General features: G+C 46.0%; 1 protein-coding gene across 2 annotated transcripts in view; it reads right to left on the reverse strand.

The window, feature by feature from the left end:
- LAMP3 (lysosomal associated membrane protein 3) overlaps positions 1-19,829 on the reverse strand; it is a 74,202-nt gene that overhangs the window by 30,329 nt on the left and 24,044 nt on the right. For both annotated transcript variants that reach the window (XM_068279310.1, XM_068279309.1), the window contains exon 3: positions 12,580-12,699. In XM_068279310.1, coding sequence (XP_068135411.1) covers positions 12,580-12,699 — 120 coding nt within the window. The remainder of the gene's footprint in view (positions 1-12,579; positions 12,700-19,829) is intronic.

A 19,829-nucleotide genomic window follows, 5' to 3' on the forward strand; every position in this document is an offset into this window, starting at 1 on the left:
AATGGGGCGGTCTTTTCTTGAAATTTTGTGCCTTTTATTTCTCAGCTGTTTAGTTCTCATTACAGTAAACTTGCATGTGACTGGGAAACTGTGACATGTGACCGTCTGAAATCTAAAGTGGTGACTTTATGTCAGTAATAAGAGCTCTTATCAGCACTGCTATGTTAATGGTTTGCAAAACTCAACTGAAACCATTACAGAACCAGAGAATTGAGAAATGCACACTTGAGATTTCATGCCTGTTGCTCAATTTCTGCCATAAACAGAGAAGTGTGAAGCCAGGGTTAGAGGATGTGTGCCTTCATCCAGTATCACTTTGCTACTAAGGGGCCTTGCAAGTTAGCTCTTGTGTGCTATACTGGCTTCACAGTGCAGAAATGTCACACATTACGCCTTCTGTACTGCTAGAAGAGTCACCACTCTCATGATTGGTCTGTGAGAGTTCACAGTAGCAACTCTGTGGTTTTGATATTTAGAAGATAAACATCTTGGTAAACAGCATTAGCAACATATCTTATGACTGATCAGGCTCAGTGGTAACTTGAAAACCAGAATACTGCAGAAATTGAAAACGTTATCTTCTAACTGAACTGCTTCAGCCGTCCTTTATGCTGGATCCACACGGTGCGTTCGCGCACTCGATTTCCCGCTCGATTCCCGTCGATTCGTTTATTTCCAACATGTCCGATTTGGATTTCGATGGATCGTTAGGTCGATTCGGCATACTTTGCATGCGAATCGACCTAACGATCCATCGAAATCCAAATCGGACATGTCGGAAATAAACGAATCGAGCGGGAAATCGAGTGCGCGAATGCACCGTGTGGATCCAGCATTAGACTCAAATATTGTTCATTGTTTGTAAAGATTAATGGGGCATGACCAGCTATGAGAACATGGGAATCCTGAGTTCCAATGTGTTCTCTGTCATGGGCAGGGGCGTCGCTAGCCCTGTTTTAGGGGGGCACGTGCCCCCAATCTTTCCTGGGGTGCCACGGATCTCCCGGCCGCCGCTGCCCCCTCTGTCAGCGGCTCCCTCCAGCCGCCGCCGCCGCGTCTCAGACCTCAGGATCAGGCGGCGAGCCGGCGACCAATCGTGCGGGCGCTAGGACCCAGCGCCCGCACTGATATGCGGAAGTGACATCACTTCCGCATATCGAGCGGGTGCGTCCAGCGCCCGCTCGTACATCTGGTCGGGTCGCCGCTGATCCTGAGGTCTGCTGAGAGGTAGGGGGGGGAGCGGCGGCGGCTAGAGAGGGGGCCTCCCTGTCACTCACTCACTCACTCACTCCCTAAAGGGGCTCCCTGGCACGCACTCACTCCCTAAAGGGGCTCCCTGGCACGCACTCACTCCCTAAAGGGGCTCCCTGGCACGCACTCACTCCCTAAAGGGGCTCCCTGGCACTCACTCACTCCCTAAAGGGGCTCCCTGGCACTCACTCACTCCCTAAAGGGGCTCCCTGGCACTCACTCACTCCCTAAAGGGGCTCCCTGTCACTCACTCACTCCCTAAAGGGGCTCCCTGGCACGCACTCACTCCCTAAAGGGGCTCCCTGGCACTCACTCACTCCCAAAGGGGCTCCCTGTCACTCACTCACTCCCTAAAGGGGCTCCCTGTCACTCACTCACTCCCTAAAGGGGCTCCCTGGCACTCACTCACTCCCTAAAGGGGCTCCCCTGGCACTCACTCCCTAAAGGGGCTCCCCTGGCACTCACTCACTCCCTAAAGGGGCTCCCCTGGCACGCACCCACTCCCTAAAGGGGCTCCCTGGCACGCACCCACTCCCTAAAGGGGCTCCCTGGCACGCACTCACTAAAGGGGCTCCCTGGCACGCACTCACTCACTAAAGGGGCTCCCTGGCACGCACTCACTCACTAAAGGGGCTCCCTGGCACGCACTCACTCACTAAAGGGGCTCCCTGGCACTCACTCACTCCCTAAAGGGCCTCCCTGTCACTCACTCACTCCCTAAAGGGGCTCCCTGTCACTCACTCACTCCCTAAAGGGGCTCCCTGTCACTCACTCACTGCCTAAAGGGGCTCCCTGTCACTCACTCACTGCCTAAAGGGGCTCCCTGTCACTCACTCACTGCCTAAAGGGGCTCCCTGTCACTCACTCACTGCCTAAAGGGGCTTCCTGTCACTCACTCACTGTCTAAAGGGGCTCCCTGGCACTCACTCACTGCCTAAAGGGGCTTCCTGGCACTCACTCACTGCCTAAAGGGGCTTCCTGGCACTCACTCACTGCCTAAAGGGGCTTCCTGGCACTCACTCACTGCCTAAAGGGGCTCCCTGGCACTCACTCACTACCTAAAGGTGCTCCCTGTCACTCACTATCGGGGTCCCTGTCACTCACTACCTAACTGGAGGCGCCTGTCACTCACTAGCTAACCTGGGGGTCCCTGTCACTCACTACCTAACTTGGGGGGGCTACCATATTAAGGGGGCATTCTGCCTATTTATGTGAAATGCTGTCTATTTATGTGCCTCATGACTGCTGAATGTGTCTTGTTGGGAGCCTTATGATTTGTTGGGGGCCTCATGATTGCTGAATTTGTCTTGTTGGGGGCCTCATGATTTGTTGGGGGCCTCATGATTGCTGAATTTGTCTTGTTGGGGGCCTCATGATTGCTGAATTTGTCTTGTTGGGGGCCTCATGATTTGTTGGAGGCCTCATGATTGCTGAATTTGTCTTGTTGGGGGCCTCCTGATTTGTTGGGGGCCTCATGATTGCTGAATATGTCTTGTTGGGGGTCACATGATTGCTAACTGCGAGACTATGGGAAAAGCTGAATCCTTATCATATGAGACAATAGCATTAAACCTACTTTTTTAGCGTTTTAAAACAGAAAATAAAACTGGGAGGTTCTAAAAAATTGAATACATTTTTCAGGAGTAGGATGGATGAAATTGTTTATCTTCACAGTTTATTTTCAACTTGGATTTTCCATAATGTTCATGTATGAGTTAAAACGTTTGTACAGTATTTAGTTTAAATTGCTGTTGCCACTTTGCGATAGATACCGGTAAGTGACTTTTGGGTTGCAGTTTGGGCACTCGGCCTCCAAAAGGTTCGCCACCACTGTCCTAATCTGATGTCCCACCATTGCTAGGTTCATGTAAATTTGTCTCCACCCGTTACCACACCTATATTCTGGTCCATGGCCCACCCATTTTTTGGTGCGGCGCGATAAGCACGCCACACAACGTGATCGTCATATTTTTGGCACGCTAGCTGCAGTGTGCTGAATTCTGCTGCCTACAGTATGTACAGTATACGCTGTTCTCTAGTGCTTGCACTGTGTGCTGATTTACCTCCAGTGTGTACAGTGTAAGGTGTTACTCTGTGCCTTTATTGATTGTAAACCAGCTGTATTGTATGCTGATCCCTGCTACTTTCAGTATGTACAGTATTAGCTGTAAAGCCTGGTACACACATACAATTTTGATTAGCCAATTTTAGCTCTGTTCATAAAATTCATTGTCTGTTGGCCCACTTACTGCACGGGGGTGGGAAATTGGGGGTCAGTGATTGACCAATCAAAATTGTATGTGCGTATACATCTTTGATCTATGCCTATACTGATTGTAAATGATCGAAATAAAGGACAGGGGGCTCCGTCCAATATTTCGATGGGCAGGCCCGTTATCCGTAGCTTACACCGCTGCTAAGTTCATGTACATTTGGCCCCACCCATGGCCACGCCCACTCACCGCATGGCCACGCCCATTTTTTGCCGCGGCGACGCATGTACCTCCCCTCCTGGTGCCCACAGGTGCCACTGATCTCCAGGGACCCTAGAAACGCCCCTGGTCATGGGTGCTCTAGCCTGAGTGGATTTAGCTCACCCCTGCTACTACTGCCTAGCATGATCAAATACGGGCCAAATAAAATCCTCTCCTTAGATGCTAATAAGGGCAGATGTCTTATGTTCAGGCAGTGTTAAAAAAAGATGTGAATTTTAGGCTTTAGGAGGGTGTTTAATATTCCATCCTGTATTACCTGGCCAAAATTATGCATCAGTTTGCTTGTATGTCCTATATTTGCAATTGCTTGAAGCACAAGGTAGGGCTGCCCACTGACCCCCCCCCCCCCCCCCCCCACACACACACACACACCTACTTTTTGCCATTCTGGTTGAACCTTTGGCTCAGGCAAATGGTATATCTACTGGAGTTTAGTGCTTAAAAAAAATCAACAGACTGTTAGAATTTAACTCCTTGTATGCCAATGACATGTTGGTATATTAGGCAGATCCGGGCCCCTCTTAATTCCATAAAATGTCAAGTCTTTATATAAATTGATATAAATCAGAACTATATTTTCTAGCCTACTACCTAGCCACTTAGCTGGTCCTTATACAATGTTGGCTAAGTGGCAACAGAGCTGACACTAGTTTAGCCACTGAAGCTCACATAGCAAACTCATATGACTAGTATTGTGGAGTAATTTACTGCTATGAGGTCTAGGCTGGGAATACAGGCACTTTGTAACGATTGGTGTCAGCGAGAACAGATTTCTCTGATTATTGGTGATCTGCAGTATCACCAATAATACAGATGCTATACCTGATTATGTGTGATCTGCAGAATCACCAATAATACTAGTATAGCCAAAACCAGGACAACCAATGTAAGGACCGGTATTTGGTGCAACAGTAATGAAAGAGACACAACAATGAGAGGAAAAGACTGGCACTAGACATCAACAGCAAGGCACAGGTCCGCTTCACCGGATTTTGTATTCATAACATGCACGTGTACCTCAGAACAAAGCACTGTGATATGGCAAGGAGAAAAATTGAAGGCACTGAGCTTGTAAAAGATATACCTTTTAATCCACGGTGGAAAGACACATCAGGGTATACAGTGGGGGTGAGGGAGGCCTGACAGCTGTTTCGCTTTTGAACAAAGCTTCTTCAGAGGCCAAAAAAAAGAACCTTTCTTTGGCCTCTGAAGAAGCTTTGTTCAAAAGCGAAACAGCTGTCAGGCCTCCCTCACCCCCACTGTATACCTTGATGTGTCTTTCCACCGTGGATTAAAAGGTATATCTTTTACAAGCTCAGTGCCTTCAATTTTTCTCCTTGCCATAGTAATGAAAGAGACACTTGCTCTCCCAGAGGAGCTGGGAGAGAGGAATATCTCTATATAACAGATGAGTACTAACTCCAGCAAGCTGGAGATGCAGACAATCGTGAGATAGATCACCCGAGGAGCGGGTAGTAATATATTGAACAAGTGTACTGATCACCCGAAGAGCGGGTGATTCAGACTGTACTGAAGCCACTATCACCTGAGGAGCAGGTAGAGAGGATAGTACCGTAGTGACTATTCACCTGAGGAGCAGGTGAATAATACTGTACTGCAGCTACTGACTACCTGAGGAGCAGGTAATTCAGACTGTACTGCAGGTACTGACCACCTGAGGAGCAGGTGATTCAGACTGTACTACAGCTAGTATTCACCTGAGAAGTGGGTAATACTAGCAGAGGATCCCTCACCAGCGACTAACTCACTGGCGAGGACCGGAGAGTCAGACAAGCAGGTTTGGCAACGAGCGGACAGAGACGGTACAGAGACAGAAAGCTAAATCAGAGTAGTGTTTCAGGCAGAGTCAGCAACTATATCAGATAGGCAAAGGTACAGGATCAGTAAGCAGAAGAATAGTCAAGCTAGCAGAAGGTCATAACAAATAATACAATTCAGTTAGTACTTTAAGCTATCAACAGAATCTGGCTAAGTGTGGATCCCCAGCTCCTGCTGGTTCTAAGCACACTTTGGGATCTGACTAGGTCTGAGTGCTACCACGTAGCATTTGCAACAGCAGACGCAGAGCAACTGACAGGCAGGTCCTATATATACTAAACGCGCTCCACAGTGCCGCCCCAGTCACTCAGCCAATCCAGAGCATAACTGGAGTCAGCTGACCGACTGATCAGCTGACTCCCCTTCTAGATGCATAAAGGTCCTGTCGCTTGGTGCGCGCGCGCGTAGCCCTCAGTCTATGAGCGATAGAAGGACCAGGCAAAGCACCAGCATGTAACTGCGCGGCGGAAACCGCCGGCTGCGACGTGGAGATAGCCGCCATGCCGCTTGCTGTTGCGGCAGTATCTCCACTATCCATTACACACTTCTCTTATTCATAATAATACTATCAGGGTCTATAAGCGAACTCGTAGGTTACTTGGCAAACCAATTAGCTACCATATATTTCCATATTTCCTTAAGTTCCCCCCTCTGGTATAATCCCAATATTTCTGAATTGAGATGTGATGTCTGCTTGCTTACGTGAACTACAGAAATGGATGAATGACAACTGGCTGAAACTAAATGCAGACAAAACTGAAGTCCTTCTGATTGGAGGGCAGAGCATGATAACAAAACAACTTAACTTGCAGTCTTCACCACTGGGAATAGGAGGCACGGATCTACGCAGCTCTGATCATGTGCGTAGCCTGGGAGTTCTAATTGATTGGGATTTAAACTTCAGAACTCAAATCTCTGCTGTGGTGAAATCATCCTATTTTCACCTGAAGAACATTGCAAAAATCAAGCACCTCATCCCCCAGAAGATCTGCCAACCTTAGTCCACGCCTTCATCACATCCCAACTGGACTACTGCAATGCTCTCTACACTGGCCTTCCAAAAAAGGCCTTGTACCGTCTACAGCTGATACAGAATACTGCTGCCAGACTGCTAACCAACCAACCCTGTCACTGCCACATAGCGCCAGTCCTGCACTCCCTTCACTGGCTACCTATAGAATGGAGGGTCCTATTCAAGATTGGCCTACTGACATTTAAATCCCTGAATAATCTAGGCCCTGGATACATGAAAGATATGTTGCAGCTACGTAGCAATCCCCGCATTCTCAGATCAACAGGTTCTAATAATCTAGTCATACCCAGAGTCCACTTGGAAACGTTTGGTCCCAGAGCCTTCTGTCATGCTGCCCCTACGTTTTGGAACTCCTTACCTCAACAGATCAGGACAGCTCCATCCCTGGACGTGTTTAAATCCAGACTGAAAACCCACCTGTTCAGTTTGGCATTTGCAGAAATATAACTTTTGTTGTGTGACTACTTCATCCTACTAATTATTGAATCTGAGAGGGCCTAAGCGCTTTGAGTCCTATGGGAAAAAAGCGCTATAGAAATGTTATTGTATTGTATTGTATTGAATTGCTGTCTGTCCCGGCTGCAAGCTGAAGTGAAAATAAACTTGTGAAATAATGCATTGTTTGTGTAGTACAGCTAAGAAATAGAACATTAGTAGCACAGATATGAGTCTCATATTGTTTCCTGCACAGGAAGAGTTAAGAAACTTCAGTTGTTAGCTATGCAAAAGAGCGTCTCTGAGCTCTCCAACCAAGCTTGGTTGGCTACAGTGCTGTTTTCTGAAGCACTTATCTCAACCTGTCTCTCACTGTTTCTTGTTTGTTTAATGTTTACTGCAGTAAAGTTCAAAGGGTCATTAGCTCTGCTCTGTTTCATAGTTTAAAATACAGGGGGCCATATGCAATTCATTTTTCCCCTGACTTTTCACCCTGGTTAGTGATCTGCAAACTTGCCTTTCCAGCTGTTAAGGAACTACAAGTCCCAGAATGCATTTGCCTTTATGAATGACTGTGGCTGTCAGACTCCTTAACAGCCTGCAGAGCCAAGTTTGCAGATCACCGACCTAGGTGATATGTTTACAACTTGCCATAAAATGCCCTTTAACCACCTGAGCGGTCTGGACGAGCTCAGCTCGTCCAACACCGCCGGAGGTCGCCGCTCAGGCCCTGCTGGGCCGATTTTCATCAAATAAAAAGCAGCACACGCAGCCGGCACTTTGCCAGCCGCGTGTGCTGCCTGATCGCCGCCGCTCTGCGGCGATCCGCCGCGAGCAGCGGCGAAAGAGGGTCCCCCCAGCCGCCTGAGCCCAGCGTAGCCGGAACAAAAAGTTCCGGCCAGCGCTAAGGGCTGGATCGGAGGCGGCTGACGTCAGGACGTCGGCTGACGTCGATGACGTCACTCCGCTCGTCGCTATGGCGACGATATAAGCAAAACAAGGAAGGCCGCTCATTGCGGCCTTCCTTGTTTATTCTGGGCGCCGGAGGCGATCGGAAGATCGCCTCCGGAGCGCCCTCTAGTGGGCTTTCATGCAGCCAACTTTCAGTTGGCTGCATGAAATAGTTTTTTTTTTATTTAAAAAAAACCCTCCCGCAGCCACCCTGGCGATTTAATCAGAATGCCAGGGTGGTTAAGTAGCCAGCAAGCAAGAAAATACTCAAAATAAATTTGATAGTCCTCTGTTAGGCTGTGAAAGGAGCTGGCTGACGCATACTGAGGAATACAGACAGGGCAGAGCTGTCTGCAGGAAGAAACTATCAGCCTGTCACTAGTATTCAGTGGATGAGAGCTGCAGGGGGACAGAAGGTAAACACACAAATGATCTCTTGAGATTCAAAAGGAAGGCTGTGTACAGCCTGCTTGTGTATGGATGTATTTTCTATGTGTAGACATGCTGTACATCAACCTACTTCCTGTTTTGGTGGCCATTTTGTTTGTTTATAAACAAACTTTTCAAAACTGTTTTGACTACTTTAACCACTTCACCACTGAGGAGTTTTACCCCCTGACCACCAGAGCAATTTTCACCTTTCAGCGCTCCTTCCATTCATTCGTCTATAACTTTATTATTACTTATCCCAATGAAATGAACTATATCTTGTTTTTTTTGCCACCAATTAGGCTTTCTTTAGGTGGGACATTATGCCAAGAATTATTTTATTCTAAATGTGTTTTAATGGGGAAATAGGAAAAAATGTGGGAAAAAATTATTATTTTTCAGTTTTCGGCCATTATAGTTTTTAAATAAAGCATGCTACTGTAATTAAAACCCATGAAATGTATTAACCCATTTGTCCCGGTTATAAAACCATTTAAATTATGTCCCTATCACAATGTTTGGCGACAATATTTTATTTGGAAATACAGGTGCATTTTTTTCAGTTTTGCATCCATCCCTAGTTACAAGCCCGCAGTTTATAAAGTAACAGTGTTATACCCTCTTGACATAAATATTTAAAAAGTTCAGTCCCTAAGGTAACTATTTATGTTTTTTTTTTTATTGTATTTTTTTTTTTTTTTAATTACAAAAAAAAATAAAAAAAAAATTGGGGAGTGTGGGAGGTAATGAGTTAATTTATTGTGTAAATGTAATGTTTGTATATGTAAAATGCTTTTAGGGTGTAGTTTACTATTTGGCCACAAGATGGCCACAGAGTTTTTGTTTACATGCGACCTGTAAGCGTCCGGAAGGACGCTTACAGGAAGCAGTAGGAGGCTGGGAGACGCACAATGATCTCGCTGTTTCTGAAAGAAGCAGCAGATCATTGCGGGGGCTAGATCAACGAACGGGAATGGATTTCTCCGTCCCTGGTTTTTTAGGAGGGAAAAAAGGGGCGGAGAAATTCGTACCGCTGGGGGTAAAGTGGTTAAATGCGGCGGGGAACGGCGAAATTGTGACAGAGGGTAATAGGAGATGTCCCCTAACGCACTGGTATGTTTACTTTTGTGCGATTTTAACAATACAGATTCTCTTTAACCTCTTGACGACCAGCTAACGCCGATTGGCGTAAACTGGTCGTCTGCGGGTTACCATGGAAACGGCCGCTCGATCGAGCGGCCTTTCCATGTCAGTTCACGGAGGGTGTCTCCGTGAACAGCCGGAGAGCCGCCGATCGCAGCTCTCCGGCAAAATGTAAACAGGCGGGGAAGAAATCCCCGCTGTTTACATCATACGGCGCTGCTGCACAGCAGCGCCGTCAGGCAGATCGGCGATCCCCGGCCTCTGATTGGCCGGGGATCGCCGGCATATGATAGGCTGAAGCCTATCCTACAATGCGCAGGACGGAACTCCGTCCTGCGCATTACAGAGGGAGGGAGGGAGGGAGGTAAGGAGCGGGAGGGCAGAAATGGCTGCGGAGGGGGGCTTTGAGAAGCCCCCCCCGCAAAACGCAGATGGCCGGCGGCGATCAGACCCCCCCAGCAGGACATCCCCCTAGTGGGGAAAAAAGGGGGGTAGTCTGATCGCCCTGCTGGACTCCTGATCGGTGCTGCGGGCTGTAGAGCCCACGCAGCACCGATCAGTGTAAAATCCACTGGTCGGCAAGTGGTTAATACATTTTATACATTTTTTAAATTTGATTACAACTGGCCAAGGTAGATAGAGACTTTTGTAACAACTGAAAATGTTATAACATGGTAATTGGCTCAACGCATAGGCTTCTACATATCAGATGGTATCACAAAACTTATCTTTCTCCCCTCCCCTTGCAAAAATGAGCTGTGTCCATAGTGGGTGCTGCTTTAGATGTGGGGTATCTACTGCTGACTTTGTACATTGGGAATGGCTGTGGTGTGCAGTTAACAAATACTTGAAATTGGTGATCCATTTCCTGCAAGATGTTCTACATCTACCTGTAACCCTAGCATTTAAATCCTGTGTGTTGGAGGTATAAAATTAGAAGTGCATTTCTTCCAGAGTAAAATGAGCTGTACATTACTTTCCTCCTATGTTACTTTCATTTACAGTAAGTAGTAGAAATCTGACAGAACTGACAGGATTTGGAGTAGCTCATCTCCTCATGGGGGGATTCTCTGGGTTTTGTTTAGTTTCAAAAGCAGTTAGTGAATGGCAGTTGCTTGGTCCAACTGCCAAAAAAGTGTGCAGCGGGCAGAGAGGCTGGTCAGCATTTTTTGTATAAAGGATACCCGAAGTGACATGTGACATGATGAGATAGACATGTGTATGTACAGTGCTATTAAGATTTAGCAAATCTGTCTCGGATTCTCTTTAAGGTAGGAAATGACATCAGGATTTAACTTCACACAACGGGGAAAAGACATGGCCCCTGCCAGGAACAGAATTATCTTCATTTACTATATAAAATTTACTCAAGTCTAAATGTGGACAGTACAATACATGTGTTTCGTAAGTAGATCAAGTATTTATCTACTTATATATGTGCTTTTTTCTGGCATAGTATGGCTGATCCTCCTGCTTTAAAGAGAACCTGTACTGAGTAAAATTATTTAAAATAAACACATGAGGTAACTTCAAATGAACATTACATACAGTAGTTACCTTGCTATTAGTTCCTCTCAGAAGCGCACCATTTTCTTCTGACAGTGATCGCTTCGAATTCTGACAACATTTTGTCAGAATTGAAATATATCAGTTGCTGTCAGTTATAGCTGAGAGGACAACTGATGTGCCAAGTAATGTCTATGTTTTCCTATGGCTGAAGTGGGCGATATGACAGTTTAACAGTGTGCTGACCAGAAAGCTGTTATGGGGTAATGACCATTTTCAAAATGGAGGACAGAGAATTCCATTGATCACAGTGGACAAACAGGACGCAGGAGAGGAGAAAAAGATTGAGGAGTAGACTACACGGGAGGTAAGTATGACTTGTGTATGATTATTTTGACTTTTAATTTTCAGTTCAGGTTTTCTTTAAGGCTCATTTACATGACCAGTATGACTACTGTTCATGTTGAAACTCCACTACCAACTGCTGCTGCCAGTTTCCTGCTGTATTTGGTCCTAACACCTGCTGGTGCTCACAGCCATGATGCATCTGACCGGCTGAAATGATACACTGAACGCCAAACTAAAGCATTTAGAAGATGTTTGCTTCTATGATCTTCTGCTGTGTTGTTGGCATTTTACTTACTCCTTCACAAGTGCAACACTAAGCTCATGGGGGCTGACTCATGAAGCTGCAGTGCTATAGCAGCGCGAGCTCCATGACCAGCACTGCAACCTAAATCCAGGGCTGCATGCTACACTCGCGTTTGCAGCATAGCGTGCCTTCCTTAGTTACGTGCGCTGCTTACATAGCAACACGCGTTCCTTTAAATGCTAGCTGCTGCTGTGAATTATCGCGACTGTGTTACTTCACTAGCACAGCCGCTACTATGTTAATCAACATAGTTACTATGTAATAATTAACATATTAAGTAGGTTAATTAACATAGTAGCGGCCGCTCTAGTGAAGTATTGCGATGGCGATACTTCACAGCAGCGGCTGGGATTTAAAGGAATTGCTATGTAAGCAGCGCACTTAAGGAAGGCAAGCTAAGCTGCAAGAGCGAGTGTAGCGCGCCTCCCTGCAATTAGCTTGCGGTGCAGGTCATGGAGCTCGCACTGCTATACCGTAGCAGTGCAGGTTCATGAATCAGCCCCTTGGTGCTAATGAATGCCCCAGAGAACTTTTCCTGATATTCTCATACAGAGCTATGACTCTTATTTACCTTGTGGCAAAAACACAAATTCCCAGGAACACTGCTACTGATCATGTGAATAAAGCCTAACACACTAACGTTTATTGCATCAACTTCAAAATGTGTTGCAAACCTTTGTCACCTATTGTAGAAAACGTTTAAAACATCCAGGTTATGTTTTCATGATCACTTATGTTCTCCAGTCCCGGAGAACCTTGTAAATTAGGCCCATTACTCTGCATTACAAATCAGCCCCTCTGTGTACATAGATCTTGTATATTTAATAGGACGGAGCTGAACTTACCTTAACAAAAACAAAATTGATAAAGCCTTCTGGAAATTTCAGGAAGAGATTTGCTTCATTTTCTCCACAAGTGCCATTTACAGTGATATTTTCTGGATTTAAGTTAAAATAGAATTTATACTGTGGAAAGGAAAAGAATTTATATCAGATTAAAAGAACTGTTGACAAACATATTCTTAGCATGTTAGTGAATAATAATAGAGCACTAAGTATGCTACAATGCAGGGCCGGGCCGAGGCATAGGCTGGAGAGGCTCCAGCCTCAGGGCGCAGTGTAGGAGGGGGCGCACAATTCATTCAGCTGTCATTTCTAATTGTGTATGAAGCAGAAAGAAATAAGAAAAGGGGATACATAGCAGTGACTGCAAGCCAGATAACTAGATATTAAGGTGTTGGGGAGGTTGTGGGCCTTGTGGCCCTCTTAGTCTAATAGTAATCAGTGTGTGGCGGCTGGGGTGGGAGGGATGGAGGGGCACACTGTGGTGTCTCAGCCTTGGGTGCTGGAGGACCTTGTCCCTGCTCTACTACAATGGATGTTATACTGACATGCATTTTTAATGAAGTACGGATTTTTTTGGGGGGAGTGGCACACCTTACCACAGGTTGGGTGCAGGGTTGTACAAAAATCCTCCAACTCCAACTCTGACTCCTCAGTTTATGATTACACCGTCTCCTCGACTCTGACTCCTCTAATTTGCATATAACAATCTTGTTGATTGAAAGTATGCAACATAAAAGGCAGTTCAACACAGCCAAAGCTTAGGAATTTTAAAGCTATATTAAGATGGCATCGGTTTTTGGGAACAAAAAACTCCTGGCCAGGAAGCTGACACTCTAACCTGTCTGCCATCCTGGCCTGTCATTGCCAACCTGAATTCCCCAGCATATGGTCTGTATAATACAATTCACCGGAGCCCCATATCAGCTGGGTTCCAGCATGTAGCCCTGTTATCTTGCAGATAAAGACCTCTATATCTGATATGTAGAAGGCAGGGGCCATTTTCTGCCAGGGGGCAGATCTATGCACCAGAACCCAGCTGATACGGGGTTACAGTGAATCTTATCAAACAGACAAAGTGTTTGGACATTCTAACTTTTAAGCATTAGTGTACCTCTTTGTTTTTTTGTGTACACAAGAGATGCATTCAGGGTCAGACAGGGCCGGCGGGAGCTCAGGATTTAGCCGTCCTTTTAGGGTCCCTAGGGGGCCCCGAAGACTGCAGGAGGGGGCACAGCGCAGGAAGGAGGAGCAGCGGCATGCACAGAGCAGCGGGGAGGGGGGCACTCTTCCATGCTTCCCCCTCCAGACCAGAACGGCAGACCAGAGCGGCAGTGAGCGGGGAACCGAACAACGTACTACTTCCTGGTTCCCACTCGGCGTGCCGCTGCTCTCGTCTGGTCTTCTCTGATGTACAATCATGCTCTCACTGTGCTTCCTGTGAGAGCATGATTGGACAGCAGAGAAGACCAGAACAGAGCAGCGGCATGCAGAGCGAGAAGCCTAGGACCAGGAAGAAGTAAGTTGATCGGTTCACCGCCTGCTGCCGCTGCCTGCCCTTCACTATATTCTGGACTGGAGGGGGGGAGTGTGGAAGGGCTGGCCTCCAGTGAGGGAGGGGGAGAAGACTGCCCCCCCCCCGCTGCTCTGTGCCTATGCTGCTCCCCCTTCCAGGCTACCTATAGACCTGGCTGCCTAGTCTGGGAACATCTATAAACCAGGATAACTAAACCGGGGACACCTATAGATCTGGCTAACCAACCTGAGGACACCTATAGATGTGGCTACATAAACGGTGGACACCTATAGACGTCGGTACATGAACTGGGGACACCTATAGACCTGGCTACCTAATCTGGGGATACCTATAGACCTGGTTGCCTATACTGGGGACACCTATAGACCTAGCTAACTAAACTGGGGACACTTATAGACCTGGCTACCTAAACTGGGGACACTTATAGACCTGGCTACCTATACTGAGGACTCCTATAGACCTTGCTAACTAAACTGGGGACACCTATAGACCTGATAAAACTGGGAACACCTATATAGGCCCCAGCCTGAAACTTTCCTGGTGGGCCCTTAGTGCTCTAGTCCGACCCAAGATGCATTTTAACTAAACTTAGGATATAGCTGTAGAGTAGCTGTTAAACAATCAAAACTCCTAACCATCGGATCAGATAACTGAAATAGATCTGATTTTTGGATGGAGTCCATCAATCTGATCAGATTGGTTAAGAGATTTTTGACAATTAGTGTTGCCAAATGATCATTTCCTACAGGTCATCTGAATAATCATTTGTAAACTAATGTTTAGTAAATTGTACTGTTAGTGGCCACCTTAACTGTGGGTACATCTAAGAGTGATGAGCAAGTACTCTACAGAATGAGGGGATTCTTCATCTTACACATTCTCCATGCACAATCTGAACCAGGTTTACAGGGGATTGACAACACCTCTGCGTTCAATGTGCACAACATTCTCAGTGGATTCTCTGCAGCTCTGCGGGGAGTGTATATGTAAAGTATAAACAAAAGGTAAGTGTCACGGAATAGCCGTGAGGAGCGCAGGCGAATCGGGCAGATTCGCGCAGTCGATTTTCTGATCGCTTCCCGGTTAGATTTGCGCAGTCATTGCAGCGATCAGAATGACATTTCTTCTTTAAAAGACAGCTTGTTTACCTTTTACCAAATGGTAGGAAGCCTTCAGCAGGAAAGTGTCCCAGGCACCCAGCTGTGTTAAGGGCCCATCCATCAGATGAAGTCAGATAGGGGCCTGACAGAACCAATTTAAAGGAGAGAGAGTGAGACTCCTCGCCCCCGATCTCAGAAGGGAAGCTGACACTTAGCTCTGCTGTCTTAGTTTCACAGACACCCCGCTGAGCCCTTCACCTACAACTGACCTGCTGTAACTCCTAGATGTCTATAATAATCTATAAACTGCTATAATTGTCATATTTCCTGTGTTGCAAAGCTGCAAGGCCCTTCAAACTCACAGAGTGTGTTAGACCTTGCTTGGCGCTGGTACTGAGAAGGTTCCAGAACATTCTGAGTTATGGGCTGTCAGTTAGGCAGTTCGAAAGTGAGCTGTTGATACCACAGGGGTCCTACCCCTCGTGTTTGGTATCATTGTGCTGGATAAATCTGGACTGACCTGAAAATGTTAGTAAATCTACCCTGACCTGTACGGTTCTGTGAGATAGAGCCCATATATGGTTAGATATGATTTTTGGTCCCCAGGAGAAGGGGGAGGGCTCATCTTATGTTCTAAGGCGGTGTGTGGTTCCCACCCTCACTCCCTCCTACTGTGTCAGGGGTATAAAAATAGCAGAGGACCCAAAATCAATGTCCTCCACTTTGAAACATCATCCCGATTACATCCTTGCCAGCTTGAGGACATGCTGGTATCCGGCTTGTTTGGACTTTGACTTTGAATTATCTGATTCTGAAACCAAGAACTTAGCATTTCTTTCCCAGAAAGGACATATTTTCACCTGACCTTAAGTATACGTATTTTCTTTCCTTTTTATATTTCATACTGCGCTATTATTGTCTCTATAAGTGTTGATTTTAATGATTTTCTGTATATATTAATTATTTATATTGCATTTATAATAAAATACTTCTAAAAAGTCATTTATTTGTTCAGCTACCCCTGCTATTCAGCCGCACAAACCGAATCCTAGCTTCTGAAGAGTCGCTACTACTGTTGATAGCTAGATAAAATAGAGTGTGTTTAACTGGTTTATTTGCAGGTATCAGTGCAGTTAGGTCTCCTACCCTTCTGTAGGAGTGGTGGCAGTTATACCCTGAAATAGTGTGTAATTTGTGTTACTGTAACTCACAAGCACCCTTCTAGCCTGTCTGCTGCCAAAATTCCAGCGGAAGGCATTGTGCGTTCCGGCCACTAGGGGGCGTGTGACAGTAAGACAGTCGAGAGCCTGAAATTGTTTAGTATTGTTAGTGAACAGCAGGGCCGGATTTCTGGAAAGGCCAGAAAGGCCACGGCCTAGGGCGATAAAATTAGATAAGATAAGAAGGGCGGCATGACTTGGAGAGAGAAGAGGTCATATGTCAAAGTAAATCATCTCCTCTGTTCCCGCAGCGCAGCCATCCAGCGCCCTGCTCTGCACTAATAGCTGAATTCCAGAGTTTCCCAATCCCTGCATCTCTCTCTCACTTCCTGATGTGTTAAAACAATCAGGATCAATCATGACGGTCATCTGATAATCCATTCCTTTCTTTGTATGATAGACTTACAGATCGATGTGAGAAATATCAGATATTTACATTACAAAGCAGATAGAACTAAGTTCCGCTGAGTTTTAATGCAGGCATTCCCAAACATCAGTGAGCTTTGCAGTTTCTTCTCCTCTTTTTACAACTTTGACACTGACCTCAGCAGATGTTAATTTATCTAATTCTAATTTATGACTGTTGTTAAGACTTTTTTTTCCTAGCTAGCAGTGGTCTCTTCTGTTCCTTAGTTAACTCTTTCCTGACTCATTTTCTGTGCTCCAGCTCCTAAAATCTATGAGACTGCAGGATAAAAAATGCTGTTTTCTTCCCTTTCATTGCTAAATTGTCATTTTAAATGACACCTGAGCAGTGGTGCTCATCCAATATTTGGGTATCCGAACTACCCAGATAATCTGAACTTTTTCCATTATCCGAACTTTGAATAGCAATTCGGATATTTTTAAAATCTGAATAGCACTATCCGAGCAAACTCGAATTTCCCATCTGAGAGAGAGAGGGATTTTAAGTCCCCACATCATTAAAAAAACATGATGTTACATGCCTCATTTACCCTGAAAAACGTTTTAAAGGCAATTTAAATAAGCCTTCTTCAGACTTTGTTCCCGTATAATGTCAATATGTTAGAGCACACCACCATATGTACATTCAGCATTCAAAAGAGATGCATAGATTTTTCAGCAAATATAAATAAATGTCATTCAGATGCTTTAAAGTGAAGCTGAACTCTTGCACAGGACAGAAGGAAAACAGAGAACTGTACCCTGTATGTATTTAGAAAGCCTGTCTAATTCCCCCTCCTCTGTGTCACAAGTTGTAATTTAATCTCTACACTGTGTCACCTGACTGCCAAAACAGCCAAGCTCATTTGAAAGCACAGGATGTTAAAAATATGTCTGCTTCCATAAAAGCAGGAAGTAGACACACTGCAGATTTATTGCAGGATTTGTATCAGCTGTAACAAAGAAATGTTTTTATTTAAAGGTTATGTTGTTGCGTATCTTTTAGAGCAGAGAGGAAGTTCTGAGTTCAGGTCCACTCTAATTACAACAGAACAGCCAAAGTGGGTCCTGACAGGATGTTTGCTACTTACCTGTTCTCTGTTTTGGATGGGCTTCTCTCCATCGCACTGCGCTGCCACCTGTTTGTGGCTCTGACTGCAGCCAGTCGCACAGAGGACAAAGAAGCAGCGCATGCTCTGGTCACTCGCGCTCCCTGTCACCTGTCTGTGGCTCTGACTGCAGCCAGTTGCACAGAGGACAAAGAAGCAGCGCATGCTCTGGCCACTTGTGCTCCCTGTCACCTGTGTGTGGCTCTGACTGCAGCCAGTTGCACAGAGGACAAAGAAGCAGCGCATGCTCTGGCCACTCGTGCTCCCTGTCACCTGTGTGTGGCTCTGACTGCAGCCAGTCGCACAGAGGACAAAAAAGCAGCGCATGCTCTGGCCACTCGCACTCCCTGTAATTTCTCGCTCCTGCCCAGATGTGCACAGCAACCGAGGCCGGTACAGTGTTATAATAATCTGAACATTTGTATAGCGCTTTTCTCCTGTCGGACTCAAAGCGCTCATATGTATTCTTGACAAGTACCAGTCATACATCAGCGTCATTTCTCAAGTATGCATGTCCTGAACACTATCGGCTGCTGTGCACATTCGGGCAGGAGCGCAAATTACAGGAATTATTTGTTGAATGGGGGGCAGAGCAGCACAACTGAAATGAGTCCATTGAAACCAATGATCGCTAGTCAGTGTTGGACAATTTTTTTGTAATTTTTTTTCGGGGGGGGGGGGGGGGGGGCGCTTGGTGACTGCAGGCCTAGGGCACTGGAAAGTACAAATCCGGCCCTGGTGAACAGAGTTAGTATAGTAGTAAATTAACTACTAACAAGGATGGGTTGCTTCCAAGGCAACCACTGTGTAAGCACAGCTAAGAAGTCTCTCTCCGTAGATGAAGAAATGGCAAGAGAACACCCATAAGCCAGGGTGGACAATCAAACTTAGTAGAAACAGAGGCGCCAATACAATGTAAAATACATTTTAAAAACAGGTTAAAAATGGGTGGTAGAGGTTGACTTACCTCTCCACAGACAACATGATAGCATGGTATCAAATAAGAACAATAGTTTTATTTCTTATTCCAATAAAAAAACTGCAACATGCTTCACGGGTCTGTAGCCTGTTCCCTCAGGCAAAATATAAAACCAGAATTCTTTTATTCGCCGATTGCGACAGGTGTCACACCTGGAATTATTTATGGTACACACGGCATGGCAAAAACAAGCAGTTTATAGGCAGCTGTTAGGCATACAGATACAAATCAAAACAAAAATCAGCTATGCTACGAGGCAAGAGTGGCGGGAGGGGGAGACTGCATGGGAAGGAGTGGTGAAGGACAGCTTGAGGGAAGAAGGTGTTCCTGTGCCTGGTGGTTCTAGTGGGGATGGTGCAGAAGCGAAGTCCTAAGGGAAGCCGATTGAAGCATTGACAGCCAGGGTGTGAGGGGTCTTTCACTATCTTATTTGCCCTGGGCCACAGTCTGGATGTGTACAAGTTGTCCAGTGGTGGCAGGGCTGACCCTATGATCCTCTCCACAAAGTTGATAACTCTTTGAAGTTTGAACCTGTTTCTTGCTGTACCTCCAGCATACCACACGATAATCAAGGATCGAAGGATCGACTCGATGGTGGCCGTATAGAAGCAAGTTAACAGTTCCCGCGACATTCCAAACTTCCTAAGTTGTCTCAGGAAGTACATCCTTTGCTGCGCTTTCTTTTGAGTATTGGTGGTGTTATCCACCCATCTCAAGTCATTTATGATGATGGTGCCCAGGAACCGTATGCTAGACACACTGGCGACCTCAGTGCCATCAATAGAGCCTGGATTCATTGTGGGAGGGCGTCCCCTAAAGTCAACAACCAATTCAACTGTTTTCAGTACCAGATTGTGTTCCTTGCACCAATTACAAATGCGTTCAATCTCGTTGTGTAGGCTT

The sequence above is a fragment of the Hyperolius riggenbachi genome, chromosome 4, assembly GCF_040937935.1.
Source record: "Hyperolius riggenbachi isolate aHypRig1 chromosome 4, aHypRig1.pri, whole genome shotgun sequence".
Lineage (NCBI taxonomy): Eukaryota > Metazoa > Chordata > Amphibia > Anura > Hyperoliidae > Hyperolius > Hyperolius riggenbachi.